We start from the raw sequence: 23,045 nt of genomic DNA, 5'->3' as shown, positions 1-23,045 counted from the left end.
CAATAAAGATCCCATGTCTTTACTCAGTCTCCAAATCTTGCAGCTCCCTCCTTTAAACAGGCTTGTTTTTATGTGTTGTTGTCTCCAATCAACTTGTCTCCCTTTGTCAGGGAGTTCATTTTGCACAGCTCAACTCACTGACCCTCGACTCCAGTATGATTGGCTTTATCTCAGAGCACAAATTGGTTCTGTCCTGGGTTCAGCACATTAAGCAAGCCTAAGGCTTTCGAAAACCCTTTTAAATGCCAACTAGGAAGAAATGGAGACCATGTGTGCTGTAAAAACAAACATGGAAGTTGAAAAACGAACTTCATGGCATTAAATTAAAAGAAAGAAAAACACTAGAATTTAACACCTTTCAACATCTTGATACTCAAATCTTTCAAGGACATGTAGGTCTCACCTTGAGGTTGGTGTGCAGGGCGGACTCTGGAGGGTAAACGATGAAATGGCGTAGCGTGAAACCGAAACCCTGGGAGTTCTTATGGAGGACCAGCGTCCGGGGACCCTTCCAGCACATGCCCCCCTCCTCCCTTCCCGGCCGGGTCGCCATCGGCGGCCGAGGGTTGTCGCCGGTTGAGGGGAGACCATCCCTGCGCCCCTTACCCTGTGGACACAGACAGATAGAGACTCAGTGAGATTCAGGATGCCTTTTTATAATTTCTTTGATTAGATTGGATGATAATGTAAATTGGCTTCTTCAAACAGCAAGAAAAAAATATGCAGTTATAAAGTGAGGTAAATAAGAGTATTAAACACATCCAGAAAATATGGATAATAAATACATACATATACAGCATTGTCATTTACAGTTATTTGATGTAGGAGTGTGTGATTCAAATAACATTTATGGGACACCAAATCTAAGATCATCACATTTACAGATCCAGTAAATGTAGAAAAGTCCAGAGTGTGCATTTGTGTGTTTTTAGCAATAAACTATGCAGAAATAAATCATCTAATATCAGTTTTTCTTCAGAATCTAAAGTATTTTCCATAATTAGCACCAAACACTGTAGAAATATTGCAGTTTTCCAGATGTTAACACACTTTATGATGAATTTCCTGGTGATGCACAAGGCAACTCCAGACGGAGAGACCGCTGACATCAACCCCTGACTGCTGGGCATTACATTATGGAGTCCTGAATGTAGCTCAGAGTCAAGTCAGCCTCAGAACAATAGTCCATAAACAAAGCTGGGGGTTCACTCTCAAGGAAGGGCCACGTCTAGACTGGTCCCAGTTCCGACCTTGGTCTTATCACAGGGAGAGAAGGTCCAGGGGGAATCTGAACTCCCAGTGGAGAATAAAGGCAGATTTCCACCCGCTCTCTAAATATCTCATTCCTGAGGCTGAGTAAATAAGCCCAGCTCACTCAGCTGACAGACACACGTGAGAACTATCACCCTCATGCTGCCTCAACGACCCACAACTGTCAGTCAAACACAATCACCTGACCAAACAAGAGAAGGAGGAGGTGGTCAAGTCTTCTGTGGTTTACTTAGCTTGAGCATCTTGCATGTTCACTATCAAACTCTGTCTGACTTCAAGGAGCAAATTTGGAAGACGGCTCAACACTATGCTCATCCATGTGTCGTCCCAAGCCATCAAGCAATCAATCACTGCACCCTTCAGCATACACTATATGTTGAAGCTTATAGTTGTGCAATGGCATTTTGTAAAAAGCTGTGACTAAATTCCATAGACATCACTAATGATTGCAACTGGGTGTGACATTTTTTTAATGCATTAACACTGAAATTGTGACAACATTTTAAAATGTTTGTAGCTATCAGGATGCACATTAAAGTCACTTAATCTTTAAATGTGCTAATGATGGACACTAGCGTCCCACAATGCAATGCACAACAGAAATGGTGCTGGAGCATTTCAAACAAAAACTGAGAAAGCTCCAGTGTTAAAACTTTGGAAAAACATTTTGCCTTTTCTTATGTACGTATATTAACTTCAGTATAACTTTATAGTATGTTTATAATGGGACATGTAGTTTAAGAGGCTTCAAAGTGTGAACAATCTTAGTGTGCGAGAACAGCTTTAGTTGATTTTCATTAATTATCCAATTGTTAAACTTTCAATATTGTAAGTTTAGGGTTTACACGGAACTTTAGAAACAAACCAATAGCTGCACTTATCTCCTACACAGGGCCTTCTGTTTCGGTTTACTTCACCAACAGAAAAGGTTGCTGTGATCAAAAGATAAATTTGACTACATCCAAAATACAAAAAAGCTCCTTAGTTCACGAGGACATAAACTAGTATGGAGTGCATGTTTTTCTTGCCAGAACGCTCCAAGGTTACAATTAAACAAAGCAAATTAGGTGCACAAGATAGGTGTGAACATAACCTTAAAAGTTTGGCTAATTCATGCCTTTACTAAAACATTTTCAACTATTAATATCATTTAATAGGTCAGCTGAAGTGTGAGAATGTGTGTTTGTATGTTTTAATGTTAGTGGGCCAGAGTCGAACATGTCTAGACTACAAGCAGCAAACCCCCCTGCCCCCCCCCCAAAAAAAATGTGCAACCCACATTTCACTTCCTGTCCCCCCAACACACTAAAACACACACTGATATATAACAAACACAGACACACAAACTTGACCTGACAGGCCTGTAATGCGACCACACAACAACAGGAAGTGGCAGGCTGGGAGGCAGGAAGTGTGGTAGTGCTGTGGGGCGGGATAACCAGATGCTCCTATAAATAAAACCACACAGAGCAGAGATCTCAGACTCTCCATCATGGAGGCACTTCCACTCGTTCACTCCTCTTTATACATCCTTCCATGTTCCTCCACTCACCTCTCCTCCCTTCCACCTCTTCTTCCTCTCTCACCACATGCTTTTGTGTGATGGAAATCCGGGTGCGCTGACTTTTACCGCACATTTTCTTCCTCCTCTACTTTAAAACGCTCCATCCGAGGAAAAAATACATTTGGACATTTTTTCTCTTTCTTTCTGAAATATGTTTTGAGTTTGCAGATACACGTTGGCAAAACTTGTTCTACATGAACAAATACTATTCTCCAAAGCATATTCTGAAGTATATATGAATTGTACATTTAGCAGATTGTGAAACATAAATATTTGTGACACTCAAAGCCTGATCTTTAGTCTTGCAGTCTAAAAATGTAAAGTAACCCCTGTTATTTTCTGAAAGAGGCGAGCATTGTCGCTTATTATGCAGCATGAGAGCAGCACAAATACAGTAAGTTCGTGTTGAAGAAGTATTTGGGGTGTCAAATAAAAATGATAAAGAAAAAGAAAAGGCAAAGAGTAAAAAAAAAAAGAAGAGGAAATTAAAGAGCAAGAGGGTTAAAAGGAGGAAGAGACAGAGAGAATTCCTCAGAGGGAGCGGTTTGGCTTGGGCAAGTTGAAGCACACACTGTAACTGGCAGAGGAGGGGAGGGAGCACAGAGAAAGTGAATGAGAGAAGGATCAGGAGGACGAAAAGGAGGAGTATCGGGCCCCGGCCAGGGACAGGCTCCAGCATGCCGGTTTCGACCGCATGGCCCCTCCCTGCGCTGGTAATACCAAACCCTGTGATTACCCAAAACACACAGGGTCTGACTGGGTCTCTGAGCCAGCACTGATTCCCACTGCTCTGTATAGGATGGATGTCCCTGCTCTGCCATTCTGACGAAACTGCAGTCCACTGTTTTCCCCTGAAATCAGAAAAAAATACTCTCTCGTACCCCAGACATCTTGAAACGACCAGTTTGTCTTCTACCTGTTTCACCCAAAAGCAAAGAAATGTTCCAAATGTGCTGACATGCTCTGGCCTCGTCAGTTTTAACCAACAAGGCACTTGGAAAAGAATGCCTGTGGTTTATAAGTCTAAACTTGACTTCCTATGCAGGCTTAGGGCACAGAAAAGGGAAACCTTCCTCTTGTTATGCTGAGAAAATAAGACATTTGGCATTTTCTTCTCTCCTACTGGGATTTTAGCCTTGTAGCACTCTTTTTGCCCGACAAGTTCTTGCCTCTTGAAGCAAATTACAATAACAAAATAAACTCTGAATGCTCTTCAGATAATACAGAGCCTTGAGGGATCCCATTACCACCTGAATGATGTAATTAAAACACCCAGGAAAAAGCCGCCCAGAGAAACAATTGCGTTTGAATATACAGAGCAGCTCGTAATGCCACACATGCTTTGTGTGTTTAGTGGGTAAATTGGTACACACACACACACACACACACACACACACACACACACACACACACACACACACACACACACACACACACACACACACACACACACACACACACACACACACACACACACACACACACACAGTCAAGCTCTTCTGTGAATATTCCCCCTCCTGATTTCAATTAGAGAGCATATCATTACGATGCAAGACAAAATGTGGTGAGCAGAGGATGTCCTGCTGACAGGTTTACAACAGCGCCAGAATTTAGAGTTAAGTCAGCTTTGTTAAAATATAAAAAATGTAAAAAAAATATATATATATATAAATAAAAAACATCGTCAGTGATAATCTTTCATAAATCCTGTAAAAATTGATTTTTTTTTGTTTGTAAGAGGCTTTTCTTGGACATGGTGATATTGTCATGGTGCAGTCATAATCGCCAGCAACAGCGTACGTGTTGGTTAGCGCACACACTCCTCTCCTCAATGCATCCAGAGGTAAAGCACTACGCAGGAATGCAGCGGCCGCCACGGAGCCGGACTCCTGCTAAAACCCCAGCGGGGCAGAACAATAATGCTCTTTTAAACAGCTGAGAGCTGCAACCTGTTTGAAAAGTGGAGCTTTACGGACGTTACAAATGCTGACGAGCCTTTAATCCCGACAGCCGTAGCTGTCTGCACCCACAGGCCCCTGAGCCGGGCTGCCAAGAGGCAACAGGAGAGAGGGACGGTGATAATTCCTGAACTCATCGGCCACACGGTGCACCACCTCTGCAGGAAGGAGATGCATGACGAGTGGATGAATATCACGTTGTGGTCTTAACACTCCAACCAAAAGTACACAACGTGCCTTTTTAACCAGAGGATTCAAAATAAAGACATGCAGCACAAGTTAAAATGCTACATTGCTCTGTAATTTACATAACAAGATGTTTTATGAGCCATGCATGTGAGGCTATGTGTGTGTGTGTGTGTTAGCACGTACCTCTGTGTCAATATGAATTCAGTATGTCTAATCAAAAACCAGTTCAACTCCATTGTCTTTTCAACTAGGCCAACAGGTGATGCAATGTCAGTTATACAGGGTGTTCTACTTAGACAGAAACACTTATTGTAGGCTACTTTTCTTTTGTCAAACTGACACCTGCTTCCCTTTGAAATATTTTACATATGTGGTGGTTGTTTTGGCTACTCCTAGGAATCCTGGAGGAGCTGCAGTTTCAGAATAACTTTTACAGGATGACTTGGTAGCTTGGTGGGCAGAGGCACGTGGCATGTAGTTAGTGTGTAACGTGATGTGGGTTTATAGTCTGGGACTTTTCATCCTTCCTGCTTCTATTGTCTGAAAGACGGGAAAGTGCCACAAATGTTTATTAAAGGGGTGATAGAATGCAAAACCTATTTTACCTTGTCATAGTTGAAACATGACAGTTTGGTGGGTAAATAGGACATACATATAACCTCAAAATCCCAATGACACCTCTTTCCTCTGCAAATCTCACAATTTGAAACTGCCTCTGAAAAAGGGCAAATCTCAACGAGATGCCTAGTTGACGTTCAACTTGGCGGCTCCTCCTCATTTGGCTCTAGTCTTTCTCTTTGTCATGCCCCAACATTTACATAGGCTACACAACTGACCTGAGATCAGGTAGTCTTCTGAATCTAGGTTGCGCAGATCTCTGCTATTCCATTACAAAATTCACTTCTGAAACTTTTTTATGTGAGAAATCAACTATGTAAAGCTCAAATATGGGCCTTTTACGGAAATTGATGGCTAATTGCAAATTTTGTCCGACTGTGTGTCGGAGTTCAGCGGTGCTGCCTGGGTTGCTACATCGCCGCCCTGCCTGTTCTCCTTCACAGACCCCGGCCTGCTGTGAGCTTGATTGAGCTCCGTCACGGCCGGCAGCCCCCGGTGCTCAATACCCGCGCAAACTCACCCTTTCTGGGTGACGGGACTACCAAACGCTGCTGCCCTGACAGAGCTCCAGGGCCTGCAGCTCGCTGTTCTCCCTCCCCTCTTCCTGCTAAATGGCCGGTGTGTGACTGAGAGCGCAGTCAGTGAGCTTGTTACGCCCGCAATCTCTTACCGCAGGTTCCAGTTAATCTTATAATGGATATGTGTGTTGAGTTATTTAAAAAAACGATCGGGGAAATAAACGCCTCTTGTCCGCGAGTCTCATTGATAGAACCGCGGTGAGCTGGAGTCCATCAATGAGAGCTAGCTAGCCTCCTCCTAACGAGACCTCTGAAATTCACAAAAATGGATTAAATTGAAATCGGACAAGTGTTAGCTAAGCTTTGTAAGACCTTGGGGAACCTGTAATATAAGTGCCGTGACGAAATTCAAACTGTAAATATACTTTAGTTATGCTGAAAGTGTAGCTAGCTAGCCGCGATCTTTTCCCATTGTACTGAATGGGACATATAGCTAGCTAGCTAGCTGCTCCTCCTAACAAGACCCCTCACGTTCATAAAAACGCCTTAAATTGAACGGACACAACAGTTAGCTTTGTAAGACCTTGGGGTAGCTGTGATATAAGTGCCGTGACGAAATTCAAACTATAAATATAATATAGTTATACCGGCAGCCGGCCGCGGAGCCCCGGTAGTGCAGTAATCCACAAAGGGTGACTTTGCCCTGGATATGGAGCCCAGCAGGCTGCAGCTTTCTCGTCAGACTGTGTGGAGCTCCTAAAGTACGACACGTCTTACCAAATTTGCAATTAGCCCTCAATTTTCATAAAACGGCCCATATTTGAGCTTTATATAGTTGATTTCTCGCATAAGAAAGTCTCAGAAGTGAATTTGGTAACGAAACATTGCAGTGTCTGGACTGAGACCTGCTGTTTCGTAATGTGTGTGTATGGGGATTCGCTCAACCAATCAGCGCGCAGCTCATCTAAATATTCATGAGCATACCATATTTGGAAGAAAAGCTCTTGTTACAAATAGGGCCAAAACACAGGGATGCATAAGGGCCAATAAAATATCAACCAGGCCATTTTCAGCCCAACCAATGTTACATACCCCATTAGGAGACCTTAAGGAACAGTATGAAATACCCTATATAATCATTCTATCACCCCTTTAAATGATGATTTACATGCAATTAACATTATGGAACTTTTGATTCTACACATATCGAGAAGTATCATGTTTGACTTTTCTATTTATTTTTTTACATTTTTGTAACTTATTGACAAGTTCACAGTTTTTGGCATCTGAGGATCCTCTTTTGGGCAGGTTCTCTTAAGCAAATTTGACTGCTAATGCACCACTGAAAAAAAAACTGCTTATGGTACAGAGATGGAAGCCAATCCTGCGATTACCATGGAAATCTTAACAAAATCTCAAACTCATGATCTGAAGTAGCAATAAAGAAACTGCATGATAAAAAGCTGTGTCTCTCTCATCTCTTTCTGTAACAAACACCTCTCTCCTCAAACAAAACGGTGTACCGTATTGTTTGTCCCAGCTGTGTCTGTACAGCCTCTCCTCCCCCCACACTCACATTCCTGATTGTGGCATTTCTTAACTGTGTCAACGAGTCATCGGGGGTGGGAGGTTTGGTAACAACCATGAAAACAGGGCTAAAACAAAAGAAAAAAAAAAAGGTGGTAATATTCCACATAAATGCCCACACTAAAATGAGATCACGTGGGGAAGTGATGCCCTGAATTCTGAGGGCATTATGGGGGGTGGGGATGCACAATCGCACAGCTACCACAACACCTCGCTAAAAGTGGCATTTAGCAGCCACCTTCATCTGTCTCAGCCACTAATTAGAAACCCCTCCAAGGAAGGAAAGGGTCAATATGCCACACAAACAGAATTACAAAGACGAACACACACGTCACCTGTGGCAAAATAAGATACAAGTGGCGCAGAAAAATATAGATCGTTATTTAGAGGAGGCAAAATAAACCTCAGGTTCATTGTATCCATATACATGGCTGAGCAAAGGAAAAATAAGGAAATGGTGTTTAGAGATATAAAATTATGAATAATTTAACGGAAGAACTGTCACATAAACTCACTCCCGACTAATAAACAAGCCTGTAGATAAGTAACAGCTGACGGAAATGTTTAAAGCAACAGTGACTACATGAAGTAATAATCTAACTGTGCATCTTAATCCATCAACACAAAGTGTCGCCACGTCGTTTCCAGGGAAGTCTAAAAACACACAGTGGGTGCCAAACAGAAACAGCCTGAAGGCAACACAACTGTCTGTTAAGAAACACTGAGAGGTTAAATAACCTGTCAACAGCTGAGTGTTTGACTTGTGACTTCAAACAATAGGTACAGTTACACAGATACTTTACTGACAACATCCCACACAGCGGTTTCTGCAGAGTATTTTGCTGATATCACTGTGTGTAATCTTATTTCTGGAGAACTACAGAAATCACCGCAGGCAGCAAAAAATACATTTGCATCATCGTCTTAGTATGTAAAACACAGGAGGAGCTGCTAACATGGTCTTCTCATTTATGATGATTAGACGATTAATTGATTAGTTGGTTGACTTGACAGAAAGTTCATCAGCAACAATTTTTTAACGATCATTTGATTGTTTTAACCAGAAGTATCAAAGATACTTGTAGGTACCAGCTTCGACAATATGAGAATTTGCAGCTTTTATCTATCTTATATTGAATGAATCCCTTTTACCATGATTTTAACTAGTACAATTTAAAAAATGAAAGAGAACATCTAGGGTCCTTATTTCCTAAAATTTCAAAGGCTGAACAATTAATCAATTAATAATCAATAATAATAATAATGAAAATTAACCAATCATTACCTACTTTAACAAGGCACACTCACTGTCCTTATCAGATTATTTTGATATCCTCCAACTAAAACATTTCATTTAGAATCAATTAACTGCAGCAAAAGACTGATGCTTTAAATCAGTAGCTCCAGGTCCGGCCACTAGACGAGGACGGGGTGACCTCTCCTTACCCTGGGCTGGGGAGTGCTCTGGCTGTGCCTAATGGGCATGGCAGGCGGCGGCACTGAACCTGTGGCACCGCGGAGCACTGCCAGCCAGATGCAGCGAGGTTCAGGGGAGCTGCAGTCCACCCCCACCGGGTTCTGGAAGCTCCAGTCAGAGCCGGCCGGAGCAGGGCACGGGAGCATAGCAGCGGGCATCAGGGCATGGAGTTTTCTCAGATCCGCATCCCTCACCGCCCACATGGGCTGCTCACACACTCTACGCAAGCTTGTGGACAATGTCCAGATGCAGAAATACAGAAGATACAACAGAGCAAAAGAGTGGTTTTAGTGATGCTTGCAAATCCTCCTCTGGGATCCTCCAGTCAATCAAGAGTCGGAACTTCCCGTCTCCTGGCTCCAATCCATCGCTGTCACTGCCGAGCTTCCAGAAAGTTTTAATCCCACAAGTTCCACATCACAGCCTCCTGACCGCTGGGAAACGGCTCTCCAAGACTCTCACACACATTCTAACACTCTCAGAGGGGTTGAGTCCAGGGAGAGCAGAAGGCAGGCTCCGGGGCAGCAGATGGAGGAGTGTGTGTGGCGCAGGGATCAGAGGTAGGTCTGGTTTCACTATAGACACACACAGAGAACAACTGACAGCGTCCCTCCCGTTGGTGTCCGGTGATGTTCTGCATACAAAGCCTCTGTCCACCCCCAAAACACGCACTGCTGTCCCAGAGGGCTGGATCCTCGGTCTCTCCTCCCTCCCACTTTTCTCTCTCTCTCTCTCTCTCTCTCTCTCTCTCTCTCTCTCTCTCTCTCTCTCTCTCTCTCTCTCTCTCTCTCTCTCTCTCTCTCTCTCTCTCTCTCTCTCTCTCTCTCTCTCTCTCTCTCTCTCTCTCTCTGTAATCTCTACCCCAAACTCTCTTTATCTAAGCGAGCATCAGCTACAGTATTTCATCCCTCACTCTGTCCAACCTTTTCTGTTTTGCTTTCTCTTTCTTCCTTGTTTTTGTCACTCAATCCATACCTAAGCATTCACTCATTCCCTCCACATGAACCGGTCTGACAGTCATCAGCAAACAACCAACTGTAATGTACAGTAAACTGGAACTGTGCAGTTCACTCCAAGTAAACAAGACATCACTGAGGCCAGACGTTAGAGGCGAAGGTGGCTCTAGATAGAGATATCTCCTGTAGGCAAAATCCACTGTAGATCTTTGCAGAGGAAGCCTGGCAGCCACACGTGTGCTGCGTGTGTGTGAGCGACACAAACACAAGTGACAAAGCTGCGATCCCGGCGCTAAACTCCACAAAAGCAGGTCCTACCTCCGCCGCCTCCCCTCACAACAAAAAAAACAGAGCGAAAAGGAGGCCAATTCCCAGCACAAAGAGAAAAGAAAACATTTGCCTTGCTGCTGTTTTCACTATTTCACTCCCTTTCTTTTTTTGCTTAAGAGGGAAAATATAGAGGAGGGAAGATGATAATGAGAGGAGAACATGGAAAAAAGCTGAAGAGGAGAGCAAGGAGCGTACTCAAAATAAAACGGCTGCTACTGGATGTCAACACGACCTCTTTATCAAACTCCATCACACACAGTCGCAGGGTCCACCAATGCAGCACAGTGACACCTAAACACCACACCACTAAATCAGTCAGAAAGGTGACCTCGCCCACACAGCAGAGTTCTCACCAAACAGCCAGGCGTCCAGGATCCATGCAAGAGCGGCAGACAGGTGACCATGTTGTTGCAGACGACTGACTTTCCCCTCCAGTTCTCATCGCTGTAAACTCGCCTCACATCCGTTACCAGTGAGGATAGACAGGTTTCACCTGCCGCACAGCGGGCAAGTATCAACTCGACTGGAGAGGGCCGTCATCGGCGCAGAGACTGTACCCTCTGGATATGCTGTGCTTCGCCTACAACAACACACACTGCAGGCTTGAATAGTTTGTAAAGACTGATAATGTGATAAATCAAAAGACATGTAATCTGAAGGCTCACATTCAGGCAACACAATGCAAAATATCCATTATTATATAAAGAGTGATCACTTATCTTATGAGTTGCATTGTTTTGATCAATTTTTCTAGCTTTATTTAGTTTTAGTTTTATTTATTTTTATATAACCATAATGGAACAATGAATAGTCTAATCTGCAACGCTTCTTTGTAGATTCTGTAGAAAGTGGTCTTTGCTCTGCCAATTATACAACCAATATGTACTTATAGGAAACATTAATTACATTAATTAAAGATTCTTTACATTAATGTCTAAATCACAATGTAAATATTAAAGATAAAAGTAGTTTATCCTAATGTCTTGTTAGTTACTCTAAAGGGCTACTCCAGCACTGTAGTATTGCTTTTTTTTTAATATGGCAGACTCACAAGAGACAGATAAAGAATAGATAAAGATATCCCCACTTTAAGGGACGGTTTATGCTAGAAAAGGACTAGTTCTTACAACATGTTGGCCAACTATGTCAGAAGGAAAAAGTATGCATTGGACAGGTTCCGAAACCCTGGATCCTACACTTCCCATAATGCAACTTGGTAGTGTATTTCGTCTTAGACTTCCCTGCCTGGTAAACGCCCATGTCATTAAAACGCAATGCCCCCAGTTTTCCAACACAGACTTTCCATATAAACTCCAACTCCAAGTAACCCTAATGCTATTTACATTACTAGGGGTGTTTTTTCCAGAGCCAGTAGTACCATTACTGAAGAGTACGCTGATCTTGATGTGCCCCTTTAAGGACATTACTGTTAGGTGTGTGTGTGAACACAACACAAACAGGAAGAAAAAAAACAGTGTCCTGGTGATGTACGGTGTGTTCACTTCTTGTTTTACTTTTGTGATAAATTGAAAACTTACTCAGCAATATCACCTCAAGTTTTCTAACATCAGCTAATACTAGCCATTAAAAGTGACGCGTATGGATGTAGCAGCAAAACCCCTGAGTGAATTGAATTGAGCAATGGTGCATTTTACTGCCTATGAAATCCTTTTCATCATCTGTAAGAGGAACATTGTGTTGTTTCTCTTTTCATAGCGTCACTTTAAAAGGACCTTTTCTGCAATAATCACAGACTAGGTTTCAGTGGATCTACACTCCACTTCATCCCTGGTTTAAATAGTTTATAGAGTCAGCACACACTTTCACTAATACACACACACACACGCACACACGCACACGCACACGCACACACACACACACACACACACACACAAGCCACATGTCCAACTGAGTCACAGCTGAGTATAAATACACTATGTAATTAGGGTTCCTCATGAAGTCAAAGTGCTGTGTGGCTGTGTGTGTGTATGTGTGTGTGTGTGTGTATATGTGTGTGGGGGGGGGTTCTCTTTTCACTCTCTGGTTCCGACCAGAGCACTGGGTTCGACGTAGCGCCATGCAGAACTGCCCTGTGGAGAGACGAGTGGATCACCGGCGGGCACAGGAGGAGGTCCGATTCTCCTTCAGGAGGGAGAGATGTGAGAGAAGACCACACCCATGTGTGCGAGGAAATCACAGACGGAGCAGCAGTCAGATCATTGTGCATCTCTGGTGGAAAGCCAGACAAGGGTTTAATATCTGAAAATACACAAGCGCTCCATTTCACAGTGGCAGCGCTGAGTGGGGATTTCATATCACATTTTTCACAATAACAGTTAGTTTTGGCAAGGAGGGAGTAGTGCCTAATTTGGAAACAAAAGGTCTTTGTCCGTCCAGCTCCCTCTCTTCCTCTCTTTCTCTCTCTCCTTTTCATGAACCATGGAGGCATTTACAAAAAGAGGATGATGAGAAATGAACAAAAAGGGCGTTGAGTTACAGTTTACACAGAGGACACACAGTCACACATGAAGAGTTGTGACAATAGCACCCCCTGCCACACCATCTACTGTTTGGCTGAAGCATGCCCGAGCAGGCCACACACCCATCACCTGCATGTGAGCCTGATGTACATCACTGCAGCATACCTCCCTTATCTGACTATTCGATTGCTGAGTAAACACATACTGCACCCTGGAGACGACACAGGCATCATATTAGTTATTTTTGACCTTAACCTGGCAGCACAAAGCTCTTGAAGTCAGGAAATCAAAGGCAGACACGCGCCGCTAATCTCCACTTCGTTGCCTCCTGCCCGGCCCCATGCCCGGCCCCCTTTGCTCTCTGATAACAAACACATCAGTGGAAAAGTGAAAGGGGTGAGGATGTAGGGAGGGAGGTAATGCAGGATATAGTGGGGCACGGTTGTCGGTGTAACGGACAGATTAGTTTGGTTATATGTTTTAATCCGCTTTACACTCATAACATGACCGCTGGCCAACAGATTAACACAAAAAGGCCTCCCTCCTCTTTTTCCACTGTGGCTGCCTCGCTAGACAAAACAAAGTTTCTCTCCTCTCTACTGCGCCTACACATTAAAACACAGAGGTGTGAGGAGGAGGAATAAGCTGAGGCTTGACAGGAAACACACAGGAAAGAGTAGAAGACTGCTGAGTGAGCCTTTAGTTGGCGTGTCACAAACAAACCAGGCTGCAGACACAACGATCGGGTGTTTCTCTAAACACAGGCTGCGATAACTCAGAAAAAGAACAGAAAGGGTCAGTGAAGGACAGGCTGCGGTTGATGCTGACAATGAAACTCAAAACGGGCACAACAAATTCGAGAAAGAGACGAGGGACTCCATTTATACCAAAATCTAAAAGATTCTTTAAATCTTTAAAAGAGGTGATAAGAAGTGTCCTCAGCTCTGAGTGTGAATCACGTCCCCTACTGTTGAGAGCAACACACTCAACATGTGGCATGGGAGGTTTCATGTGTTGCTGCAGCAGCCGCATGAATTATCTGTGTCATCACACTGTTGCTATAAATGACAAAAAATACCACAAATTATGCATGATGCACAGCGGTGGTTTCCAACCTCCCAAAGGGTTCACAAGATAAATCGGAGGGGTCAAGCGGTGAGTATGGGGACGGGAGAGATTCAAAAACATACTTTTTCAACAGGAAATTAGGTTTATTTATTTTTTCATCCTTTCTCCAAAACTGTTTTTTATCGTGAAATACTGGGCAGTTTTTGCCTTTCAACCCTGTAAAAGTATTCAAATGAAACAATTTGAAAAGGGAAAATCACTTTAGTTGACTGCTAATGACTCATAGAGATGGTGAACCTGTCACCAAGTGCTCACATGATGACATTGCTCCATTTCAAGGGGACACACATCCAAAAGGTTGAAAGTAGAGCTGGGTATAATTTGAATTTTGAAGTAAAGGACTTTGGGTAACACTTTAATTGAAGGTATCTACATAAGAGTGTCATGACACTGTCATGAACACATGACACTGTCATGACACAGTCATGAGACATGAACCCTAACCCTAACTCTAACTTGCTTATCAGAAAATCAAATGAACTTTGTCTAAATAAAATACAGTCTAAAGTTGAAAAAGTCTATTGGTTTGAAATCAAGAAATATCCAATCAAAGAATAATAAGCCTAAGAAACTGACAAGTCATCTGATATTGACCCACTGATGCAGTGATGGAGTCTTTCTCTGTCTAGACCTACAGTCTATGGTCTAGACAGACCAATAATCTGTCCAAGTGGATTCTACAAAGAAAAGTGAAAAAAGGGACGTAGCTGTTTTAAGCAGGTTAATTTTAACTTTAATCTCCAGTAAATCCCCGTACCACAGAACCTATAGGCCTCTTTGGCTGCACTCAGAGTAGTAGTAACCACCCAGCAGCCACTAGAGGGCAGCTACAACACAGAGTCCAACAGCAGATGGGTGGGGAAAAGTCCAGTGGGACAGAGCAAAGGGTGGGGACTCAACATGCAGCTACACACAACTGCACTTTCTTTTTTTTGCCGCAGCAGCTGGCACTGGGAAGAGTGTGCAGGGTGAGTCGACCTATGAGCAGTTATCTGTGCTCTTATGTCAGTTACTAATTAATAACATCAAAGTCGGGGGTGGGAGACAGTGGCTAAAGATCAGAGAGGTCACACCTGTTGTGGGCTTTGAGGTGGAAACAGTCTCTGGAAGTCCAGAGACAAGAGCAGGTGGACTCTGAGACGAAATGTGCGAGGGTCAGATATCCCATCAACCCACAGCTGAGGGGAGCTGGGTGGTCCGCCCCTCTATCCCTCCCTGACTGATACAACAACAATCCACAGCATACTCCTGCACTGAGGATTAAAGTGGTAAAGCAGGCCACCTGATCATGTGTATCTCCACAGGGAGCAGTATGCATGCATTCTTTACATGTGCCTGTTGATGCCATGACGCCATGTGATAGAGCTGAAAAAATCTAATATCACGATATTGTTGACCAAATACCTCAACATCGATATTGTAGGGTTGACAATTGGTGCTTAGAAAGAAATATTTACACAACTAGATATTTGATAAATAATCATCATTAATGTGTATATAATAACTAAGTGGGTAAAGGCAAATAATAGAAAAGCTAGAACAGTCTGGTAAGTTCAGAAAATGACATCACTTTACTCTAGTGCAGCCTTTAAAAACAGGAAAGACAACACTTGTGTCATATCACGATATTATAATATCTAAAATCTAAGATGACATCCAGTCTCATATCACGATATTGATATAATATCGATATATTGCCCAGCCCTACCATGTGAGTCCTGTCAGCATGGAAGCCCATAGCTGGACCCCAAAATTCTCCCTTAAACAAGATTCTTAATTATTGATACAATCAGTACACACACTGACATTTTGCTGAAACAATTACTCAAGGGCTGCAACTAATGATTATTTCCATTACCAATTAATCCCAATTATTCTTTTAATCCATAAATTTAATTAAATAGCTAAACATGTCCATCACAAACACAGGCTGACATCGTCAAATGCCTTGTTTTGTGCAAAATATAAATATTTTTAGTTTACTATCACATAGTGAATTCTTGGCATTAAGCTTAAAGCTTTAGTGCGTAACTTTTTAATTCTAATGAACATCTGTTACATTCAAGCCAAATCAGTTGCTACAAAACTAATTAAGACTATCAGCTCCACACAACTCTCTCTGTATTTCTCAGTATGGCTATGTTCAGAAGATTGTGTTGTCCGTCGACTTTCGCACGCAGAAACTCGAGTGAAGATAATTACCTCTTCTGAAGAGTCCGTTGTGTTTTTTTAATCCTTCATGGCTACTAGCAACTGCGTGGAGGAGGGGTGGGGGCTGTGCGCGATCACGGAAGGCTTGTATCATGTGGACGCACCAACAGTTTTGTTGTCATTACTTAGAATTCCTCATGGGGGCGACAAAAACTACAGACTATAGCTTTAAAACATTTCTTGACAATACATCAGTAATTAAAATTGTTGCTGATAATTGATTAGTTTGCTAATCGTTTCAGCTTAGATAAATTAGTCTGTTGGTTTTGATAATCAACTGATTGTTTAAGTCATTTATTAGGCAATAATGACAAATATTTGCTGTTTCCAGCTTCTCAAATGTGATAATTTATATATATAGATATGCGAGTCAGCCAGCCAGACAAGCATCTACGTAGGCAAAAAAAAGCCCAATAGAGAGTGGGAAGGAGAGCATGATACAGGGGGTAACAGATGTTGGAAAGTGAACACCGGAGGAGAGAATAAAAAATGAGGGCAGAGAGTGATCTAAAGCGAAAACAGAAGTGAGGAAGTTGGAGGGAGCAGATGGTGAAGAGAGAGCAATGACACATGCACATATTTACTCACAGATGCACTCTAATTACCTCCCATACATCTCCTCTGCGTTGTATCATCGTCAGGCGTTCTTTCACTGACTTTATAGAGGCTAGACTGCGTGACTGATCGCTAAATAAAATTAACACACATTTGCTACCGTGCGTGTCGGTCACATTCAGCAAAATCTTGGTATGTTGATGAATTATTAAATGCTATTAGACTTGCGTTAGTGTGTGTGTGCATGTTTATGTTGGGGGAGGATCTGTTGTCCTTTGACCCGGTTTCATAAAATGTAGCAATATTTCATAGTGGAGAGATTCCTACTTGATCAAAACTGTAAGCATGAGTGTGCAAGAAGCAGTGATACTGATACAGAGAACCACAGCTAAATAACACACCCATTATGTTTCCCTGCACAGTAAGTGGAGAGATGGTGCTCCACTTTAACCTAATTAGCAGGGAGTGTCCTGCTTCAGTGGAGAGCTTTCTCTATGTTCAGGTCACATCTACAACCAAACAACTCAGAAGAAGAGAAAGCATAAGATACAAGTTTTGTCCACCTCACATGTTTTTTTTTTCACATTACCTGCGGTTGCAACTATTGATAGTTTTAGTTGTATGCGTCTGTTTTTTAATATATCTGCCACTGAAACTTCTGCAACTACCTCAATGCTGATGGAGGTAAAAAACACTTTAATTTTGGTGCACAAAGTGTTGAAAAATGACATGAAAAAAAAGAACACAACATCTTTCTATAAACACTTTTCTAAACTACCTGAAACATATCTTTGGTATGTTTGTACTGCAATACTTTTCAGCTGATATGTATGCTGATATAGCTACATCTGTAATAAGCTAAAATCAGTCAATAAAAACAACTGTAATGCACACAATCTGCATGAATAGATACCAAGTGACGAATGTGCTTTTTCTGGGTGAAGTAATCTTTTCCAGTAACTCAGGCTTCCCACTTCAAATGCAGCCAGTCACCAGGTTGTCAGGCTTCATTTTTACAACCGTCTTCAACCTAATCACAGTCACCCATCACCTCCTTGCTGACAGTTGCCATGAGAACCAACAAGGTGCCTCTGTTCCAGCATGAGAAAAAAAAACCTGCAGGGAGACAAGTTGGACGGCAGACATTTACGCTCATTATAGGTCCGCAATTGGTTTTCACAGCTGATTTTTCAGAGTGTGAAGGTTCAGAATGTAAAGCTCCTACATTGGTGCCTTCTGATACATGTTTTTTTACAACTTCAATCTGTTTCAATTGGTGTTATGAATCTGGCAACTTAACAGGCAGTAAGCACCACATAAATGAATAAATTACAGATGGTGTTTTTTTTCCCTTTCGTGCTGAAGGAGCATAGGGATTGTAGAACCAACAAATCGGTTGCAGTTAAAGGTGCAATATCTTTTCACAGTTCGTTCTCACGCGAAAACATGGACACAGAGACAGACAACAGCTTCCCTAATGCCACATCCTGCTGATTCGGAGTGTCATCAAGAGGCGGCGGCTGCTGGGTTTTGTCAGGTAAACTATCTCGCAGCTGTACATTCTCGAGTAGATACATCTGTCCCCTGGTGTGTATACCATGTATACCATGAGGCCAATGACCACATCTGGCAAAGAGCTAACCCTGCTCCTCTTGCACTGTAGCCCGGCCCCCTCCTCCTCTCCTCTGTACTGACCACAACCGCTGGGAGCAATCAGAGCGTCACGTCTGAGCTCCGCTGCAATAGGAGCCACCCCCCTTCCTTTTTTCTGCCTCTTGCTCTTCTCTTTCTTTCCTGGTTGTTTTCAGGAGCAGGCCTCAGCAGCAGAAACCCACAGGGCTCCAGCAAGCCTCTCGACTCTCTCCACCCCCCTCGTCTACATCTTGGCTGAGGACAGCCATACTTGTAGCCCCCCCTCTTTCCCCCTCTACCAGCCCAGATATATTTAGCTCATCTCTGCCTCTGTGTAATTACCAAATGCAAATTATAACTTTGGGACTGGAGGATGACGTCGTTGTTCTTCTTGGCGGAAGATGGAGCTGGACCCGAAGCGAGCATCTCAGCCTACAGGGCAGGCCAAAAACCAGGCAGCGGTCCAACACTTGGGGCGTGGTGGAGGCGATGCTGAGCCAGGTTGGGAGGCTAACTGAGCCAGGTTGGGAGGGAAAAAAAGAGAGGGCAGGACTGCAGAATGGAGACTGAGGGTTTATTAGAGCAAGTGAGATGGCCTGCGTGCCTCCAACAGCCCTGGAGTTTCCATTTGAGGTCATCTGGTTTTTACATTCCTGCCATGCACCACCGCTCACACTACACTGAGGAAGTCCTCCATCGCTCTGTTTGCATAGGATCGTACAGTCCAGCGATTCTCAAAGTGGAGTCCGGGGATGTAGAGGAGCTATTTAGGGAGCCCTTAGAGGAGCGAGGAGTATATTAAAGGAATAAATTAAATTAAAAATGGGCGCCCAGATAGCTTAGTTGGTAGAGCGGGCGCCCATATATAGAGGTTTGCTCCTCGACGCAGCGGGCCCGGGTTCAACTCTGACCTGTGGCCCTTTGCTGCATGTAATTTGTCCTCTCTCTCCCCTTTCATTTCTTCAGCTGTCCTGTCAAATAAAAGGCCTAAAACGCCCCAAAAATTGGGAAATATGGATTATGTCTGGATATTTGAGGATTATTGATGTGGAAATATTTGAGAATTGCTGGTATATATCCACTGATTTTATAGATTTACTCAAGCATGATCTAAAAGTTCAAGGATTCACTAAGATTTTCCAATATTTCTCTCAAACTGTCCCAAATCTGTTTTCCAACCCTCATGACTGTCCACGGGCTCATGTTGACCTCTTCAAGTGCTGAACAAATGTTGCCAATAGGCAAAAGATATTCACACGCAAACATAATCAATTACTGCATGAATTTTGAGGCTGACAAATCAAATCTTCTCTCCTGTAAAATCTAAATTTTCTTCAATCTAAAGCCCGAAGCACAAAGCGAAGCAGATCACACGCGATGCAAAAAGGCCAAGCAAAACTTATAAAGCGTGATTCTTCTGGCATTAACATGTCTCCCACGGTGTGGATGAATCTGGAGATTAAATCAAAAACGTTGCTGGCCTAAGCACCCCTCCACCTCCCTTCTCTCTTCGTCATTCCCCTGTGGCACAAAGATGGTATACAGATACCGCCTTGCATGTTTTGAATACAGGAGGATGGGCCCGCACTATCGTTTCATCTGTCTGCTCCTTCCTGTTGACAAACTGCAGACGGTAAAACCCAGCTGCAGAGAAGGACATCTCTTAGAAGACAGGGATGCTGCTACTTACTGCTGGGCGATATGGAGAAAATCAGATATCACGATATTCTTGACCAAATACCTCGATATCGATATTGCAGCGATATTCTAAGGTTGACAATTGGTGCTTTAACAAAATATCTTCACAATTAGATTTTAGATAAATAATCATCAGTAATGTGGACATAATTTCTAAGTGGGGAAAAGGCAAATAATAGAACAGCTATAAACAGTCTGGTAAGAAAAGTACATCACTTTACAGTAATGCAGCTTTTAAAACCAGGAAAAGACAACACTTATGTCATATCACGACATTACGATATCCAAAATCTAAGATGATATCTAGTCTCATATCACGATATCGATATATTGCCCAGCTACTGTTTTCTTGCTGATTCCAGATCCATGTTGTTTGTTTACTGTAATGATGAGACCCACAGGCCAGGTTGATGTTGTTTCTGTCTTTAGCCTCTGTCATTCTGTATTAGTGGCCTTTTAATGCAGGGGTGGCAACAACTCAGAGTCTGGGATTCACCCCGCAGAAATAAACTGTCCTCTGTGATTTCATGACTTGTTTCACCCCAGAAAAAAAAGGCCAAACGTGCAGCCGCACAGCATCATGGGTCTCAGTTGCTTCCCTGTTTTGGCTGCCCAGTGGGAAGACAGCAAGGGACTGTGACTGTTGATATGAGAGTCAAACACACATGGTTTCACTCTGTTATTCAGATGAAAGACACCCTGGCACTGCTTGAAGCAAAGAGAAACGCTAATAGAAACATACCGTCCTGTTAGTTTTCATTCTGTAAACTGAGTGAGCGGAGAAGAAGGGAGTGGATATACAAGAATCATACCGAAACAAACCTTTTATGGCACAAGCATACATACGAATATCTCATGCTTTAAGGATGGCATTTAGCTAAGCGAAGCATTTATAAAAAGCACAGCTGAATCTAAATGAAAAAGTCTGCGGCCGCACATTCAGACACAACTTGAGAAATGAAAGCAACAACAGAAGTATCCTGAAAGGAGCTGACCAAAGAAGGTAACAGAAAGAGGATCAAAGCAGGACAGCAATTGCTCAAAGTCACATGGAAATGAAAAAACAAGTAAAGCTGGAATTTGGGAAAGGTTAGTCCATCAGGGAATAAACAAAAAGAAAAACTACCCCATCAAAGAGGATGGTGACACAGAGAAAACAATAAGAACACAGCTCCGACTGTATTTGCATGCATGTATGATTTTGGTTGAGGTTTTCCCTCCATCCCTCACAGCAAACCTACAAAATAAACAAAACTGCTACCTGTTACGCTGCAATTAGCCACATTAACAATTATCCAAGATACACTAACGCAATTTGGAATAATCTGAAATAAAGTAAGGTTTACTGCTGATTTTGAATCAAACCGAGTAACCTTTGATGCTGTGCGATGCAAACTGATGCCTAGCAGACCATGACATGCTACAGAAACTGAAGCATCAAAACTACCCTATCCAGGTTGGTTCATTACAGTAAGTTTTTACATGCACAACTCAAGAGAAGAAAAACTTGCATTTTTCTATTACAGGCAGAATACACCAGTAATTTTGAGTTATGGATAGCTTACTATTTTTTTTACTGTAGCCTCTAGAACACAAATATATGTAGCTTTAAGTTAACGGTCCTGGAAAATGGATGTGACAACATTACATTGTAATGTGGCCCTTTACAAACGTAAAGCAAGGGCCAGGATAGCTGTTTGCCCCTGCTTCCAGTCTTTACACTAAGCTAAGCGCGTGTTGGCTTTAGCTTCACAACAAAGCAAATAGAAAGGTATCTCTCACAATGTCAAACTATTCCTTTAAAACATCTGTACAGTACTGAAGAGAGGCGACATTTTGGACCATTTGGTACACACAAAAACAAATAAAACCACCATTATTTTACATTGAGAGAATCTTAGTGAGCATGTAAACAGAGGCGGTGTTGTGCTGGACCTGCAGGCATCAGGAAAACCACAGCACTCTATCTCTTCCCAGCATCCACAGCTCCTCATTAGCTTCCCGATAATCTCTATCCCATGATTTTGCCAGACTGTCAAAACAACCTTCCCCCTCCTCCCCTCCCAGACGGCTTACAAACTGTTGCCCGGGTTGTTTAGGAAGTACAGATAGAGGTCAGTGAGTCGGCTCACTAACTCCAATGAAACAGCTCTGATGGACATTAGCTGGCTGACTGCCATACACATATAAACAACCCCAGAGAAACCTCCCGGGATCATCAGAACTCTTCTTCTGTTGCTTTAGGACTTCCAGAACATGCTGTAATATTTTCTACCTTCACTGCATAACCCAAACTGTTAAAATAACAGTTAACATCACAGTCAAGTAGGCTAATAGCTTAGTTAAAGTAGTGCTCGTACATCATTGTGAGCACATTGATATTGCATGATAGTTATTAGGAGTGTAAATAAATAATTATAATTATAATGTATCCGTTTATACAATCCCTGCATGTCTGAGGTATGAAACATACCCCACATGATTTGTTTGTACATTCCTTGGATTAAAAACATTCCCACTTGGTTATATCTGAAAAGAGTTTCTCAAATGTATTTAAATCTTACATGTCATACCATATTTATATGATAATTCACTACATAAAATTACGATATTGAGACATAAGACTTTATCACCCATCGCTGCTACAACCGAGAACATCCAAGAACAGCGTGCCAGTTGTACTGGTAGCTTATAAGAGCAGTGTGAAATTTGGCAGCTTTTCTGCAGGTTATGAGTGGAGGATTGTTTGTCTTTACTTTCCATTGCTTCATTGTGTTTTGGCTGTCACGCTAGCATCCTTCTCCCCCCTGACTCATCAGGATTCACTCTATTTTGTTATCTTCTTCCCTCATTTTCCTCCTTAACCCCTCCT

At 42.6% G+C, this 23,045-nt stretch overlaps 1 protein-coding gene across 12 annotated transcripts in view; it reads right to left on the bottom strand.

Moving 5' to 3' along the window:
- Positions 1-23,045, bottom strand: part of arhgap23a (Rho GTPase activating protein 23a) — a 68,886-nt gene that overhangs the window by 27,541 nt on the left and 18,300 nt on the right. For 3 of the 12 annotated variants that reach the window (XM_039823986.1, XM_039823988.1, XM_039823987.1), the window contains exons 1-3: positions 9,153-9,881; positions 2,625-2,720; positions 404-607 (exon numbers count right to left, since the gene is read on the bottom strand). In XM_039823986.1, the coding sequence (XP_039679920.1) occupies positions 404-607; positions 2,625-2,720; positions 9,153-9,386 (534 nt within the window). In that variant the 5' untranslated portion in view covers positions 9,387-9,881. Of the gene's footprint in view, positions 1-403; positions 608-2,624; positions 2,721-9,152; positions 9,882-10,822; positions 10,974-23,045 lie in introns of those variants that run through there. The other 9 variants (XM_039823991.1, XM_039823994.1, XM_039823989.1 and 6 more) reach the window with 6 other exon arrangements.

Source organism: Perca fluviatilis, chromosome 15 (genome assembly GCF_010015445.1).
Source record: "Perca fluviatilis chromosome 15, GENO_Pfluv_1.0, whole genome shotgun sequence".
Lineage (NCBI taxonomy): Eukaryota > Metazoa > Chordata > Actinopteri > Perciformes > Percidae > Perca > Perca fluviatilis.
The sequence above is the reverse complement of the archived record's forward strand: the minus strand, read 5'-3'. Positions and strand labels throughout refer to the sequence as shown.